This window comes from Eschscholzia californica, unplaced genomic scaffold (assembly GCF_041429995.1).
Source record: "Eschscholzia californica isolate CP2 unplaced genomic scaffold, dmEscCali1.0.p SCAF_6, whole genome shotgun sequence".
NCBI classification, from domain to species: domain Eukaryota; kingdom Viridiplantae; phylum Streptophyta; class Magnoliopsida; order Ranunculales; family Papaveraceae; genus Eschscholzia; species Eschscholzia californica.
Genome location: NW_028238483.1, coordinates 31,976,925 through 31,992,582, shown reverse-complemented (window position 1 = coordinate 31,992,582; position 15,658 = coordinate 31,976,925). Strand labels below are relative to the sequence as shown.

Below are 15,658 nucleotides of genomic sequence, written 5' to 3'. Positions count from 1 at the left end.
AAAGAGATACTACTAATAGACATTACGTTTCGTAGAAGACGATTTACTATCTACTAATTGGCATTGGTGAACATGAGAAATTCGTTGGGAGAGAGAGATGGGGTGGGAGGACATTAAAGAGTCCTCGAACGTGCACTTGTAACACTTTATTAGAAACGAAGAAAGAAATCCGGAGAAGGGAAGACCCTTAGAAGCAATGGAACTCCCTGGTGGGTTAAGCAAATTCTTTTCATTTTTGGAGATTAGAGTTGGAAAGAAGAAGGTCAAGAATACCCACGTTTGTGAAGAAGGTGACGATAATATTTACCGGGAAGAAACCCTAACTGAAAATATATATGAAAAGAGTCATGAATTCAAAGAGGGTACTTTTAAGAAGGAAGAAGATTAGCAAAATAAACCAATTGAATGCTATTAGGTAAAAATTTCTTGCTAAATCTGAGAACCCATTGATGAAGGTTGTGTTTTGGGGAATGAGAACTATTAGTAATGGATCAACCACTTACCCAACTAATATACTCACATAGCTATTAGCTACTATTAGAAACATCACATAGTTATAACAAGCTAAAAAGTATTTTACAAAACAAAAGCTATATGGGATAACTCTATATGGTTCAAATGAGAGGATCTAAAGACTAATTTTTCGTAAAGATATTCTCGTCATTATATATACAATCTTCCATCACATAATTTCGAAGCAAATCATCAATCGGTCGAAACCAAATAACATAATTTGTCTATGGTAATTTACGGTGAAGACTATGGTATGTAGTCAATAGCATATTTTCACAAAAAAAAAAAAAATCAGTGTTTAGATCAATTCAAACGACCTACTAAAAGCAGTATAATTACATATTTTGTGAAGCCTCAGACTGTCCTTAGTTCATGAGTTTCTTCAACATATTGCAATTGAGTAAACCAAACATAAACAAAAATCAAACAAAATTGACCAAGTCTTCACACCTCGGAAACTATTTTGCTTTTCCCAAAGTGCTGACCCTCAAGAAATAAAGTTCTATAGGCGCCTTCTGTTTTTTTTTTTCCTGTTGAAAGCGCCCGGACCATCTTCAGCAAGTACGATAAAACCGTTGCTAAATATAAGAAAGATTTTGCACGAGAATCGGATCCGATTTCGTGATTAAGGCAAGATTTTAGGATTTGACTTAATCAACAAGTTAGGGTTTTGCTGGTTTTATATAAATCCGGAGGAGGATCTCGTTAAACCTTGGTAATTTGTACGTAGATAATAATATTAAGATGTTCTGGTGGGAGGAAGAAGAAGAAGAAGAAAAAAAAGAAGAAAAAAAAGTAGAAGAAGAAAAAGTAGACAGGATTAGCGTGTTACCACTAGAGATTAAACATCGTATCCTCTCTTTTCTTAAGTTGAGAGAAGCCATCATCAAGACTTGTGTTTTATCTAAAGACTGGAGGTATGTTTGGAAATCTCTTCCATATCTAAATTTCCGGGTCAGAAGTTATGGTTCTAGTAAGGAGATTAAGTTTAGTGATTTTGTTGATAAATTATTAAATGTTCGTGACAACTTTGAAGAACTACATGTTAATATTCTTAGTCGTGACATAAAAAATCAATTACCTCTTGGTACCATATTTACTTCGAAATATTTGAAGAGATTAGAGTTGCATTATCAGAATGGATATTCTGATTTTCCAAAGCTTGACATACCCAATTCAATAAGTTTACCTAGTCTAGAGAAACTTACTCTCCGAAGGTTTCGTCTAGATGAAGATGATGATATTAAGAAGATCTTGTTGAATTGTCATGTTCTTGAGTCATTGTCGTTTGATAGTTGCATATTCAATCAAACCAACCTTGAGATATCTTCTCCCAATCTTAAGCATTTAAAAATGTCTAGTTGTCAATACATTGTCCCCGAAGACAACCCCGAAGACGACCCCAAAGACGACTACATTGTCCCTGAAGACGACCCCGAAGACGACTACGTTGTCCCTGAAGACGACCCCGAAGAACCCCCTGAAGACGACCCCGAAGAACCCCCTAAAGACGACTCCGCATACTACCAACAAACATGTACTATAAATATAAATGCTCCTAATCTCTTGTCATTCGAATGCCATTATCCTACATTCTATACTTATTATTCATGTGATTCAAAAATTCAAAGGTCTCTTGAATTTAAATCCCTGATTTGCGAATCATTGGAGACATTTAAGTTGGAAACTTATGGTGATCTTAAAGTTTGTGTGCAAGATGGATCAAAGTATTTACCTAAGCTCAAGAAACTTGTTCTAATTGGTCTTGAAGGTGCGACTGATGCTCTTAATAGTATGTTCTCAAGTTGTCTACTTCTTGAATCGTTGTCCCTAAAAAACTGTGAGTTTGGTGACAACATCCTTGATATTTTTGGTCTTCAACTTAAGCATTTGGAAATTTATGAGGGAGCCGTTGAATCAATCAAGCTATATGCTCCAAATCTCTTATCACTTCATTTTGATAGTCTCAAGTGGAAATACTTTGACACAGGGAGCTTGAGCACATTAGTTAGTGCTAATATTGACTTGAGTTTCGCCGAAGAAGATACTTATAGTTGGAAAAAACCAAAAATTAACGATCAGATGAGAAAATTATATTTACCACAGATTGTTAAATTACTTAGAGCTTTTCGTAATGCGGAAGATCTGACATTATCACCTTTAGTCATTATGTTACTCTCAGAAGCTCCGTCATTATTAGAAAATCTACTTGAGTTTAGTAATCTTACACGTTTGGACCTCTCGACATGGCTTTTAAGAGACTCTATCAATGTAATATCACACTTACTTGAGATATCTCCAGACATAGAGTCCCTTATTATGAGGACAAATGTGGGGAATGATAAAGGATTGAAACCAATAAAAGTCTCGCTCCAAAGATGCAACTTCCATCACCTTAAAGAGGTCGAGATTTATGGTCCGTCATTTTTCAAACATACTAAAGGTTATGATAATCTTACATTTCTAACAATATTGTTGAAGAAGGCCAACAATTTGCGGAAGGTGACACTAAATTTGTCCACGGACAAAGAGCTAACGGAAGCTGCTCGGTTCGCAGAAAATTTCCCAAGAGTCTCTCCATTTGTAACATTCTTGTTTTTCAAAGTATGCCCTAGCAATTGGTCATGAACAACTTCACTGGTAGGCTATGATTGATTGTGAGTCTCTATGAGTTAATGTGATTGTTTAAGCAAAAAAATTTGTTTATAATGATGCTTGGATTCCCAAACAGATTGTTTCATCTAGTATAATATTTTCAAGTACTTTGAATTCGTACCCGTTTTACCAACTCCTAGTTAATCATCAGTGAAAAATGTTTATGTGCATAAACTATATGTTGAGAACATCCTTTTGGTTGCAGTCGCGTCCCTATTTGTTCGTCCTAATACTGTTACAGTCTTTACTTTTTCAATGTGATGTCAACTAAAATATTCAGTTTTTCTTCTGACTAAATTATTCATTGAAACCGCAAGTGACGTAGTTACTATTTTTTTTTTTTGTAATTTAGATCCAACTCGTCTTAACAGTTTGAACTTTTTTACTAGTTTGCTTGGTTCCAGAATGTTTGTTTGTTGTCTCATTTGAGCTTTTGAAATACTGAAATTTTCTAACTAAATGACTCAATAGAATCACAGTTAGATAATGTTTTCTCTTCTTAATTTGGATATTACTATTGTGATTTGTGAATGGTGTAATTTGTCTTAGCTTAGTCGGTTCAGAATATGAGTAAGACGTAACTTAGCTGATTTATGCATTTTATTTGTCTAAACCCTTTATCTTCTCACCTATAATCAGACATTACTCTTACACACACTTTATCTTCTCACCTATAATCTCATCGGGAAACTCCTCCACCTCCGTGTGCTTCATCTCATTATCCCATCTACATATACTAAGAAAAAGCTATATGGGATACTCTATATGGCTCAACCGAGATGATCTACAGACTAATTTTTTGTAAAAATATTCTCGTCATTATATATACAATCTTCCATCACATAATTTCTAAGCAAATTATCAATGGGTCGGAAGCAAATAACATAATTTGTCTAGCATAATTTAGGACAAAGACTCTATGGTAGATAATCAATACCATATTTTCACCAAAAAACCAGACTTTAGATCAATTCAAATGAACTACTAGAAGCAATATAAATACATATTGAGAGATTAAGAATCTAACTATACAAATTAAATGCAGTCATATAGATTTGTTTAGAAAACAACGTTTTGTGTCAGATTATAGGCCCAAAGTTGTTAAAGACAAGCTTGCTAAAGGCAATTCCTAAAATGGTTAAAGGCAATGGGTGTATATGAGGCAATGCCTCAATTAATGTTTGATATAACGATACAATTGACGTTGTTAGGTTCGTTGCCGGTCGGCAATCTCTGGGCGGTGACCTTTATAAAATAAAAAAGTTCGTACTTCTTGCTTTTCTTCTCTTCAACTTTTTTTTCTTCCTTTGGCAAGATAATCAGTAGCCCAACGAATAGCTGTTCTTGCATTCTGCAATTCACTCTTCATTAAACCACCAAATTCAAGAACAGTCCATGAAAACATGGTGGTTGTGAAAGCCATTGGAAACCCAAACTTCACATTGTCACCAGCATCATAGAATCCTCCAACCAAATAAACCTGCAGTTTATCATTTTTTCCACCTTTAAAAACAAACTCACCTTCATATATTGAAAACATAGAAAGTGAAGTTAAGATGGGTAATGAGAAGGTTGAAACTAACATTCATGGCTGATCCATCAGAGAGACCTGCATCTTTTCTCCATGTGACTCTCTGGTTAGAAGAGAGCTTCCCCGATCTTTGTCCTTCAAAAAATAGGATTGATTTTGTGAGTGCATCTTAATAGTTTTGGGAGGCAAATTTATGTTGGCTTCCGTGGGAAGCTAGATAGGCATCCCCAGATCCAGAGAGAGAGAGAATAGAGGAGGAGGAGGAGGAGGAGGAGGAGGAGCCGGTCGGAGTTGATGGCCGATCTCTGCCACATTCACATTTAACGGAAGAAAACAAAAGGATGAGGTGGGTGATAAACACCCTCAAATTTGGGCATTGCCTGTAACTACACTTGGTCAACTTGTTTTGACCAAGTTTTTGTTAAAAAACACATTGCCTTTAAATGTTTGGGCATTGCCTATAAAATTTCCCTAAAATTAATCAGCATAAATATCAGGCTGGGATAACTGTTAATTTTGAATTCTCATCATCCACCAAAACACTGTAAAATAACATAATATAATCCGAGTAGCAAGTAAAATGAGATTTACTAATGGATGTAAAGGAGAATTGTTACTGAAAAATAAATATTTGTGAAGCCTCATACCGTCCTAGTTCACGGGTTTCTTCAACATATTGAAATTGAGTAACCAAACATGATCAACAAAGGCTATTGAATTGTTCAAAAACATAAACAAAGATCAACCAACAATTCAAAAGTTTCGAACTTTGAAACCTAGAAACAAGAATTAAATTTTTCTGTTTCATCTTAAACATAAAAAAATGTAAAACCAACAGACAGCTGGAGTTTAAGAATAGAGAACGCAAAAAACTAAGGTTTACAATTGTAAGTAAGACATTGTTTTTCATCAGGCTTCAACTATAGAGTTTTGAAAGTAGGAGAGGGATTTAGAGTTTTGATTAGACTATGTTGAATAGGTTATTTCCTTTTCCATGAGGCTTTCTGACTGGAGAAAGGAATGTCACGTACGCTGTCGAAGGCTGTATGAAGAGAATCTTGCAGATATTAGGAAAATGTTATATACCCTCATTGTTTTTACCCTATACACTCACCTTTATCTACACCCACACCTTATACCCATACACTCACCTTTATCTACACTCGCACCTTATACCCATGTTTACCCAAATACACCCGCTTATCACTTACACTCACATTTTGGTCAAAATCCTTTACCGACTTGTTATGCTTTTCTTCGGTAACATGAAACCGGCGCCTAACTCAAATGTTCGGAGGGACAGAACCGATATAATATAACTTGTCGGTACCATCCTACCGACAGATAACAGAAAGCAACATTCGAAGGTCTTTAATAAATTTTCTATCACTAAGAAGATAAATATAATATTTTTTTTATCATAAATTGATAAAATAAACTTTTCATCATTTTATTATGTCAATTGCAGAATTACTCAACTAATATTGTGTCACACGGTTCATAAGAGGAACATTTGGGTCAAAGATTAAATCTCCATTGACAATCCTTCTTTCATATAAATCACACCATCTCATAGCAGCGACACTTGCATATCGTCTCCATTGTTTTGAAAAGGTTGGAAGTGGAGCATCAGCTTTTAAGTTTACTCTGAGAAAATGTGTGCCTCCTATGTATCCAAGACATATAATTTTATGCTTCTCGCATTCATTTGGACCATCAAATAGTGGGAAGACAGTCTGAGATCCGGACTTTGCCAAGTGAATAAAGATACAATTATAGTGCGTTGATAAGACTTGATGACAAAAAGGACTCAAGTACCAAAACGGTTCCTCTACGAATGGAGTGATCATCCTACATTATTTAGGGAAATAAATAAAAAAAATAAGTAGGTTCTCCACGCTATAAAATTCCAACATTGTTGTCTGCATATCGGTAAGACACAACCGACAGATTACACAACATGTCGGTGTCTTCGTGTCGACTTGTAATACAACGGTTCGGTCTGATACCTCCGATAGGTTATCTTCTTTGCTTTTTGCTCTTCAAGAATAACATAACTTTCACTTAAGAAAAACTTAAAACGAATATTCATGGATGTTTACATACCTTTTAAGTGGACGATTCTTTAGTCTTCATAATTTTATTTGGATCAAAATAAGGATATGAGGTTTCACCCTTTTCCGTTGTTTTCACCGTTGAAACACCAATAAAAACCTTCAAATATTTGAACATGACCTTGTAGCAAGATAATTGTTTGATTATTGGATGTTTCAGCTCACAAAAAAACTTAAAGTGGTAGGGGTATAGATGTGGTTGATTTTTGGATGTTTGATTTTTAGGTTTTATTCAATGAGAATGACCAATATTGACTTGGTGAGTGCGAGTAAAATTTGGCTCGGTCAAATCAAATTAACCAAGTCAACCCTAATGTGAGTGTGGCCGGTAAAAACGGTGAGTGTATATAAAATTTCCCAAAAAAGAAGTCACAGAATCTCAAGAAATAAAGTTTTATAGGCGCCTCCAGCTTTTTTACTTTTTTGAAAACGCCCCCGACCACCTGTAAGTACTATAAAACCGTTGCTGAATGTTAGCAAGATTTTGTACGAGAATAGGATCCGATTCCGTGATCACTTTTTAAGGCATGATTTTAGGATTTAACTTGATCAACAAGTTAGGGTTTTGCTGCTTCTATATAAATCCAGAGGAGGATTGTCGAACCCTAGTAATTATCACGTAGTAGGTAAAATAATAAGATGTTCTGGTGGGACGAAGAAGAAGAAGAAAAAGTAGAAGATGAAGAAGACAGGATTAGTGAGTTACCACTAGACATTATTCATCGTATCCTCTCTTTTATTGAGTTGAGAGAAGCCATTCAGACTTGTATTTTATCTAAAAGATGGAGGTATGTTTGGAAATCTCTTCCTTATCTAAATTTCATTCGCCACTATAGTCATTTAAATTTCCGTCGCACATATACTCATAAAGTTAAGTTTAGTGATTTTGTTGATAACTTATTAAATCTTCGTGACGATCCTTGTCCTATTTGGAGTTTTTATTTAAGATATGATTCTTCCGAGGAAATTCCAAATCATGGTATTTCTAAATGTATTGAAACCAACAACCTTGAAGTACTATATCTTGATAATCTTAGAGGTGACATAAAATATCAATTACCTCTTGTTTCCATATTCACTTCGAAATCGTTGAGGATATTAAAGTTGAAATATGAGTATAGTCTTTATGATTTTCCAAAGCTTGAAATACCGAATTCAATAAGTTTACCTAGGCTAGAGAAACTTACTCTTGGAGGGTTTCGGCTAGATGAAAATGATGATATTAAGAAGATCTTGTTGAATTGTCATGTTCTCGAGTCATTGTCCTTTGATCTTTGCATGTTCAGTCAAAACAATCTTGAGATATCTTCTCCCAATCTTAAGCATTTAAAAATGTATCATTGTGAATACAATTCCTCCGAAGACGACCGACATATATGTACTATAAACATAAATGCTCAAAACCTCTTGTCTCTCAGATGCATTTATCCTAAATTTTGCCAGTCTTACTATTCATCTTATTCAGACATTCAAAAGTCTCTTGAATTTCGATCCGTGATTTGTGAATCGTTGGAGACATTTAAGTTAAAAACCTTTGTTATTTCTAAACTTTGCTCTATGTTTTTACCTAAGCTCAAGAAACTTGTTCTAGTTGGTCTTCAAGGTGAGACTGATGCTCTTAACGGTATGTTTTCAAGTTGTCCACTTCTTGAATCAGTGTCCCTAAAAAAATGTGAGTTTGGTGACAACATCCTTGATATTTGTGGTCTTCAACTTAAGCATTTGGAAATTTATGGGGGAGCTGCTGAATCGATCAAGTTATATGCTCCAAATCTCATATCACTTCAATTTGATAGTTTCAAATGGAAATACTTTGATACAGGGAACTTTAGCACATTAGTTAATGCTAATATTGACTTGAAATTCGCCGAAGCAAGAGATACTTTTAAGTGTGAAACACCAAATATTGATGATCAGACGAGAAAATTATATTTACGACCCATTGTTAAATTACTTAGAGCTTTTCATAAAGTGAAAGTTCTAACATTATCATATTTAGTCATTATGTTACTCTCAGAAGCTCCGTCATTATTAGAAAATCTACTTGAGTTTAGTAACCTTACATGTTTGGACCTCTCGACGTGGCTCTTGCGAGACTCCATCAATGTAATATCACACTTACTTGAGATATCTCCTAACGTAGAGTCTCTTATTATGAAGACAAATTGGGGGGATGATAACGAATTGAAACTAATAAAAGTCTCGCTCCAAGGATGCAACTTCCATCACCTCAAAGAGGTCAAGATTTATGGTCCAGGTCCATCTTTATATATTGAAAACTATAAAGGTTATGATTATCTTATGTTTGTAACAAGATTGTTGAAGAAGGCCAACAATTTGCAGAATGTTACACTAAATTTGTTTCGGTATGAGGAATTAACAGAAGCTGCTCGACTTGCAAAAGATTTCCCAAGAGTCGCACCATTTGTAACATTCTTGTTGTCCCCTGAACGCCCTGACAATTGGTCATGAACAACTTCAATAGTAGGCAGCAGGTGGTAGTGAACAACTTCAATTGTATGCTACGATTGATCGTAAATTTCTATGTGATGCTTTAAGCACAAAATTAGTTTTTAGTAATGGTGTTATCTTCTGGTAATTTGAATTCATACCCATTTTATCAACTCCTAAATATTCATCAATGAAACTTTTTGTGTGCATAAGGTGTATCTTCAAGGACATCCCTGTGCTTGGAGTGGAGTTCCTGTTTTGGTTCGGCTAATACTTGGTTTATCCGCCTTTAATTTTTCATGTGCTGTCAATTATATAGTATTCATTTTTTTTTCTTCTGATTATGTGACTCCGACAGATTGTACTTTTTGAGGATTCGACTACGATCTACGTTAGTCGTTACAAAACACAGATACATCATGAAGATTTGATAAGCACTATAATCATCAAAGTTAAACTTCTAATGAAAGAGGCCTAAATCAAATCGTAATTAGGTAGAGTATTTTTTTCTTAATTTAGATCTAACTCATTTTAACGGTTTGAATGGTTTTAGCCTCTTTGATTTTTTTTTTGATGAAATAACCTCTTTGATTTTGGAATGCTTGGTTTTGTCTTATTTGTGCATACGAAGTATTGAATTTCAAAGATGACTATACCTGCTAGTATATCTGGAGAGGGTAGAATAATGGTCTTATCTAAGCTATGTAAAATTATTAATATGTTCATGCCATTAGTGTCTTGCAATTGCAACCTACTGCCTTAAAGAGACACTACTATGGCACACTCTTCCTAAAAGATGATTTCCAAGGTGTTTAGAGGGACCCAAATAAATGGTACAAAAATATGGTCAAAATATCATATTTTAAGATTGGGAGCTAATAGAGTGACTTAGATAGTTCAAAAAAAAAAAAAAAAATAGAGTGACTTAGCATTTGATATTTAGAAGGTGACATGTTTCTTCATTTGAAAAAAAACAAAAACGGTCTCCACAATAGTCAAACTTTGAAAAAATTGTCTTTTAGTGTATTTCACGTCATTATGTCACCCTTTAAGTCACCCTCTAAGTCATTGTAGCATCTCCCAGTAAGATTTGAAGTTCATGTCTAGTTCAGTTACATTTTTTTTGATGAAATCTAAAGAAAGGATGCAACACTTCTCAAGATGTCACCCACCCCAGCCAATTAGTTTTGAGTTAGATGGTCACAAATTTAATATGGTATCAGAGTTAGGGTCACACGTGATAGGCTTAAAACTTAAAAGTCACACGTGTTCCAAAAAGAAAAAAAACACGTGATAGGCTTAAAAAGCGCCACACGCGAGGGGGCGTGTAGAATAGTCTCACATGGGAAAAGGGGCATTTAGTAACCAAGAATATAATGTCTAGGTTGTCCCCACTAGTCGCCAATTGGGTTTGAGTTGGATGACCACAAACTTAGCAGTATTTAACCAAAAAACCTAGAAATTAATACAACATTTGATGAGAGACTAGGAGCTTATTTTTCTCTTTCATCCATATCTTACACACCAATATAATCAAAATTGAACCCCCTCATTTATATTCATCAAAAACCCCAAGCTGCAATAATCCGATCAAATCCTTTAAAAAGAAGACTGTAAACCCAAAAATATTGATGAAGCATCTAAATCCCTTAATATGGTTATCGACTAAATGGAAGTTGATACCTCTCTCCAAGAAGAGATATTTTATTTGGAAGAAGTGGAAAAGACAAAAAGTGAACAAAGGGCGAGACTCAAAAGGGTCCATAACGGCGATCGTAATACGAAAGCCTTTCACACGGCCATGTCCATACGTCGTCTAAAAAACAGAATTCATCAATTGAAACTACAATCAGGTACGGTTATTTTTAATGAAAACGAAATAGCAAATGATTGATCGAATTTCTTTTCAGAATTTGTTCACCGTCGAACCGGTTGTTCAACCACCACTAGAAGTTCTCAATGCATATAGAGTGATATCAAACGACAACATCGACGCCATCCCAGGAATCGCAACAAGAGAGGAAATTGAAGGAGTTGTCATGAAAATGGGAGGGAATAAAAGTCTAGGACCAGATGGTCTTCCATGCGATTACTTCCAACAAAATTGGGACAAATTGGAGGAGAACTCATTCTTTATATTCAGAGTATATTCAACTCAGGTTCTATCGACCCCTCCCTTAATTTCATAACCATTGCTTTAATTCCAAAGGTTAGGAATCCGAGTTGCGCTTCTGATTTTCGGTCAATTTCTCTATGCAACTCCATTTAAAAATTCATCACTAAAATAATAGCCGACCGTATAAAACCGTTTTTAGAAGAAAATATAATGTGGACCCAAAATGCTTTTGTGCCTAATAGACAAATCCTTGACAATATAGTGATTATCCAAGAGTTATTACACTCCATGCACGGGTCAAAGGCAAAAAATGGTGGTTTTCCTTTAAAAATGGATATGGCTAAGGCATATGATAGGGTTAGCTGGCAGTTTTTGGAACTTGTCCTAAAAGCTATAGGCTTTTCAGGAAGGTTCCTCCAGCTTATGTTATCGTGCCTTACCACTCCAACTTTCAACATTCAAGTCAACGGTCATTTATATGGGAGCTTTATGAGCTCTCGAGGACTTAGGCAAGGGTGTCCTTTGTCACCCTACCTATTTATCCTCTCGTCTCAGACCCTATCACTTCCTATTTCTCATTATGAATCAAAGAGTCTGTTCACGGTTACAAGATTAATCCCTCGAGTCCCTCTATCTCCATCTATTATTTGCTGATATTTAATTATTTTTGGTAAAGCTACTAATGATGATCTACATGCTATTCTGGAGTTCATGTCTGTTTATTCCAGCTTCTCACGTCAGGCGGTAAATTACGATAAATCGTCTATTTATTTTGGCGTTGGAGTCCCACCTGCAATCAAAGATCAATACAAGTCAGTACTTCAGGCGCCGATAATGTCGGATAAGTCAAAATACCTAGGAGATCTCCTCCTAAAACATGGTAATAGAATCAAAAGTTTTGACTGGTTAAAAGATAAGTTCAAGAAAACTCTTTCGGGATGGAAACAGAACATGGTTTCACAGGCGGGTCGAACAATCCTTATCAAGTCACTCCTCAATCCCTTATGTGTTTATCCTTTTAGTTATCAAATGCTACCAATAGGTGTTATTCAAAATCTCGAAATGGAAGAAAGGTGTTTTTGGTGGGGTCATGGTGTCAATGATAGAAGAATTTATTTTATTAATTGGAATATCATTACAAGCTCAAAGAAAAATGGGGTTCTTGGTATACGATCACTTATTAAAGTCAATGAGTCACTAGTGGCTAAAATGGCTTGGAGGTTTCTTACTAATAAGCAGGCGATTTGGGTGAAACTTCTAAAATCAAAATATATTAAAACAGAAGATTTTTGGACAGTGGAAGAAAATAAACATGCTTCTCCGTTCTAGAAATTTCTACTTCAAACCAGAACCACCATGAGAAATAATACAATCTGGATGCTAGATTACCATTCCAAAAGAACCAGTTCGACACAAACTGATATGGAAAAATACATAAAATGGAAAATTTACCACAAAATCATACTACTCCACTATCAAAATGAAACCGATTCTACCTACAGGGATTTCTGATTTCCCATGGTCGAGGTTATGGAAGAAAAATAAAATGGAACCCAAGATTCAGTTATTCATATGGAAGATTTTGCATAATGGTATAGCAACTCTATCGAACATTGGGAATCGTATTCAAACTGTTAGTCAGATCTGTCAAATGTGCTCGACAGGTGAGATCGAAACATCTGAACACTTATTCGGGACATGCGATAGGTTCAAATCTCTTCTCATTCAAACTTAAGATCTAGATCTGTTAGATCTGAGTGATAACTTTATTGAAAACCTTTAAACAGATCTTGAACAAAGGAGAAACATCTAACAATTTATGGTTTAAATATACTTATCTTCTCTAGAATTGGTAGAAAGGCCGAAATGATATCTCTTTCAAAGCTTTAATAGTTGATCTGGAAAGAATTTGGAGAACAACTATCCTTGATCTTAGAAAGGCCGAAATGATATCTCTTTCAAAGCTTTAATAGGTTAGAAAGAATTTGAATCATACGAAATCCATAAACCTTAACGTGAGCATCTCAATTATCAAAATTCAAAGACTAAAAGAAAACAATTGATAGCCTCGCTGCAAGGAGAAAGAAATATATATATATAACAGACATTTCAAACATTAGCCATGCATCCAAAGCAAGCTATATTATCTATACATTTTCCTCAACAAAAAATAATAATATTATCTATACATTTATACTATATTTACATCTCCAACAAAGACTATACAACAAAGCAATCATTTGGTATTGGGCAAAGAAACTGGGAAGCTGCTTTAACTACAACTACATATCTGGAACATAACCCACATATGGGGATATGATCAGATATGAAAGTTTGACAATCTGGTTCCTTTTTGGCTTTATGTTTGTGGTAGATTCAAAATTGGTCCCCCTCTACACTAATGCATTTGTTAATTTAGACTATCTCTTGCAAAAGACTAAAACGGAGTGCATATTATCATTTGTATTTGACAAACCCATTAACAAAAGAATATTATTGGGCTATTAAAGTCAAATAAAATCTGAAAGTGGTTAAAAAGTCATTTTTTTTAAAAAGAATCGCGATGGACTATTTTTCTTAAGTTGCCCCGTTTTTTGGATTTTTCATTTTCCTTTTTCCATAAAATCTGAAAGATATGTCTATTAAAGCACCTGACTCAGGGTTGAGGTCCAAAATTTAAAATTTGGGCCTTAACCCCTATGTTCTAACTTGGGACCCTTGCGCCTAAGGCTAAGCCCCAAGGAAGCCCTAAATCGACTTTTAATGTAGAGTCGACTGAGAGCTTTCCCCATATGACTGTTGGGGTTCAACCAGTCATGTGGGGAAGTTCCCTAGTCTGGTTGTTGGAGTTGATTTAACGGTCCAACCAATCCATAATTTAAAAAAAAAAATTGGATTTCAAAAAAAGATTTAAAATATTTCATACCAAAGATCACACACGTTTTTCACATGTCCTACAAAATCTACACATGTATAATGTTTAGGCCTAGGTCCCTCCAATCTTGGAGGGGATTTTTGAGGTAGGTTCAGACGATTTAATTATAATAAAGAAAAAATGGCATTTTTAGGCTTAAGCCCCTATGGGTTGAAGTTGCTTTTATTTTGAATCATACGAGTTCTTTGCATTTTTGGAGATTAGAGTTGAAAATAATGAAGGTCGAGAATACTCATATCTCTGAAGAAGATGAAGATGATATTTTTCAAGGAAGAAACCCTAACTGAAAAATACATACGAAAAGAATCATGAATTCAAGGGGGGTACTTTTAAGGAGAAGATGATCACAATAAGGGGGTCTAGCAGTGGTTCAAGACATTGGGGGACATTTATAGACAAAATGTCGCATAGACAGTTTAAGATATTTCAGGATATTTATGCATAAACACAAAATGTCTTCACAGATATTTCAAAACACGATTTTGTAGACAAAATATTTTTGAGACATTTCAAGACATTTGGTTCACAGACAAAAATGTCAATAAACGTGACTCATTTTTTGGTTGACAAATTTCACTCTCTTTCTACATTAAAATCTACCAAAATGTCAATGAAAGTCCAAGTCTACCAAAGTCCATGGATTTGCGAAAGCGACTAGCATTAGCGAACTTTGAAACGTCTGTGATTGAATTGCCACTGACAATCGCAGACTTTAAAATGTTGGTGGTTGAATGCCACTGACAATCGCAGACTTTGAAATATCCGTAATTGAATTGAATGCAGCTAACATTCACAGACTTTAGAATGTCATCCAAAGTCATCATTGACTACCCCCTCTAAATTTCTTTTACCCTTTCGGTGAGGAAATATTCAGATAGGATTTGAGCACGAGTTAGAGAATCTCATATTTGGATGACAGCCTATGGTTTATGGCCGCCGCTAATGCCCCCAGCCAAATTGCTGTAGGCATAAGCTTGGTCGGGGGCCTTTAGCCCCTCCCTGGGTTTATTGGTCTTTAATATCACATTTTTGTTTCTGCATCATTGTCAGACTTGGTATCTGTTCATCAGGTGATTATTAGTGAGCTCTTAACCCAAAAAATGCTAGCAAATGATTTCAAATCTAGGGGACTTCCTCCTAAAGAACAGTTTCCAGAAGATCCTTGTAATCTTTATGCATTTCGTTTCAATAGGCCGTATTGTTAGAGGGCTACTTTTCTTTAAGGCCATGAATATCAAAGCTGGCTTGGTGAATATAGAAAGATAACTAATGGGTAAAGCTATCTGGCTTGATCTAACCAGAATGATCTTCCCTTCCAAGAAAAACAAGTTGGCCTTCAAACT

At 35.1% G+C, this 15,658-nt stretch overlaps 2 protein-coding genes across 2 annotated transcripts in view; both read left to right on the top strand.

Moving 5' to 3' along the window:
• Positions 1 to 15,658, top strand: part of LOC147533607 (F-box/FBD/LRR-repeat protein At3g14710-like) — a 52,562-nt gene that overhangs the window by 36,463 nt on the left and 441 nt on the right. The window contains exons 2-3 of the mRNA XM_086648412.1: positions 7,375 to 10,147; positions 10,184 to 10,375. Of these exons, the coding sequence (XP_086504538.1) occupies positions 7,453 to 9,285 (1,833 nt within the window). The 5' untranslated portion in view covers positions 7,375 to 7,452 and the 3' untranslated portion in view covers positions 9,286 to 10,147; positions 10,184 to 10,375. The remainder of the gene's footprint in view (positions 1 to 7,374; positions 10,148 to 10,183; positions 10,376 to 15,658) is intronic.
• Positions 1,227 to 3,243, top strand: LOC147533608 (uncharacterized). Its single transcript, XM_086648411.1, has one exon. It carries the CDS (start codon positions 1,258 to 1,260, stop codon positions 3,139 to 3,141), a length of 1,884 nt encoding a protein of 627 aa, XP_086504537.1. The 5' UTR covers positions 1,227 to 1,257; the 3' UTR covers positions 3,142 to 3,243.

Coding starts and splice junctions, on each gene's coding strand:
- LOC147533608 (XM_086648411.1), top strand. CDS start 1,258: ATGTTCTGGTGGGAGGAAGAAGAAGAAGAAGAAAAAAAAGAAGAAAAA.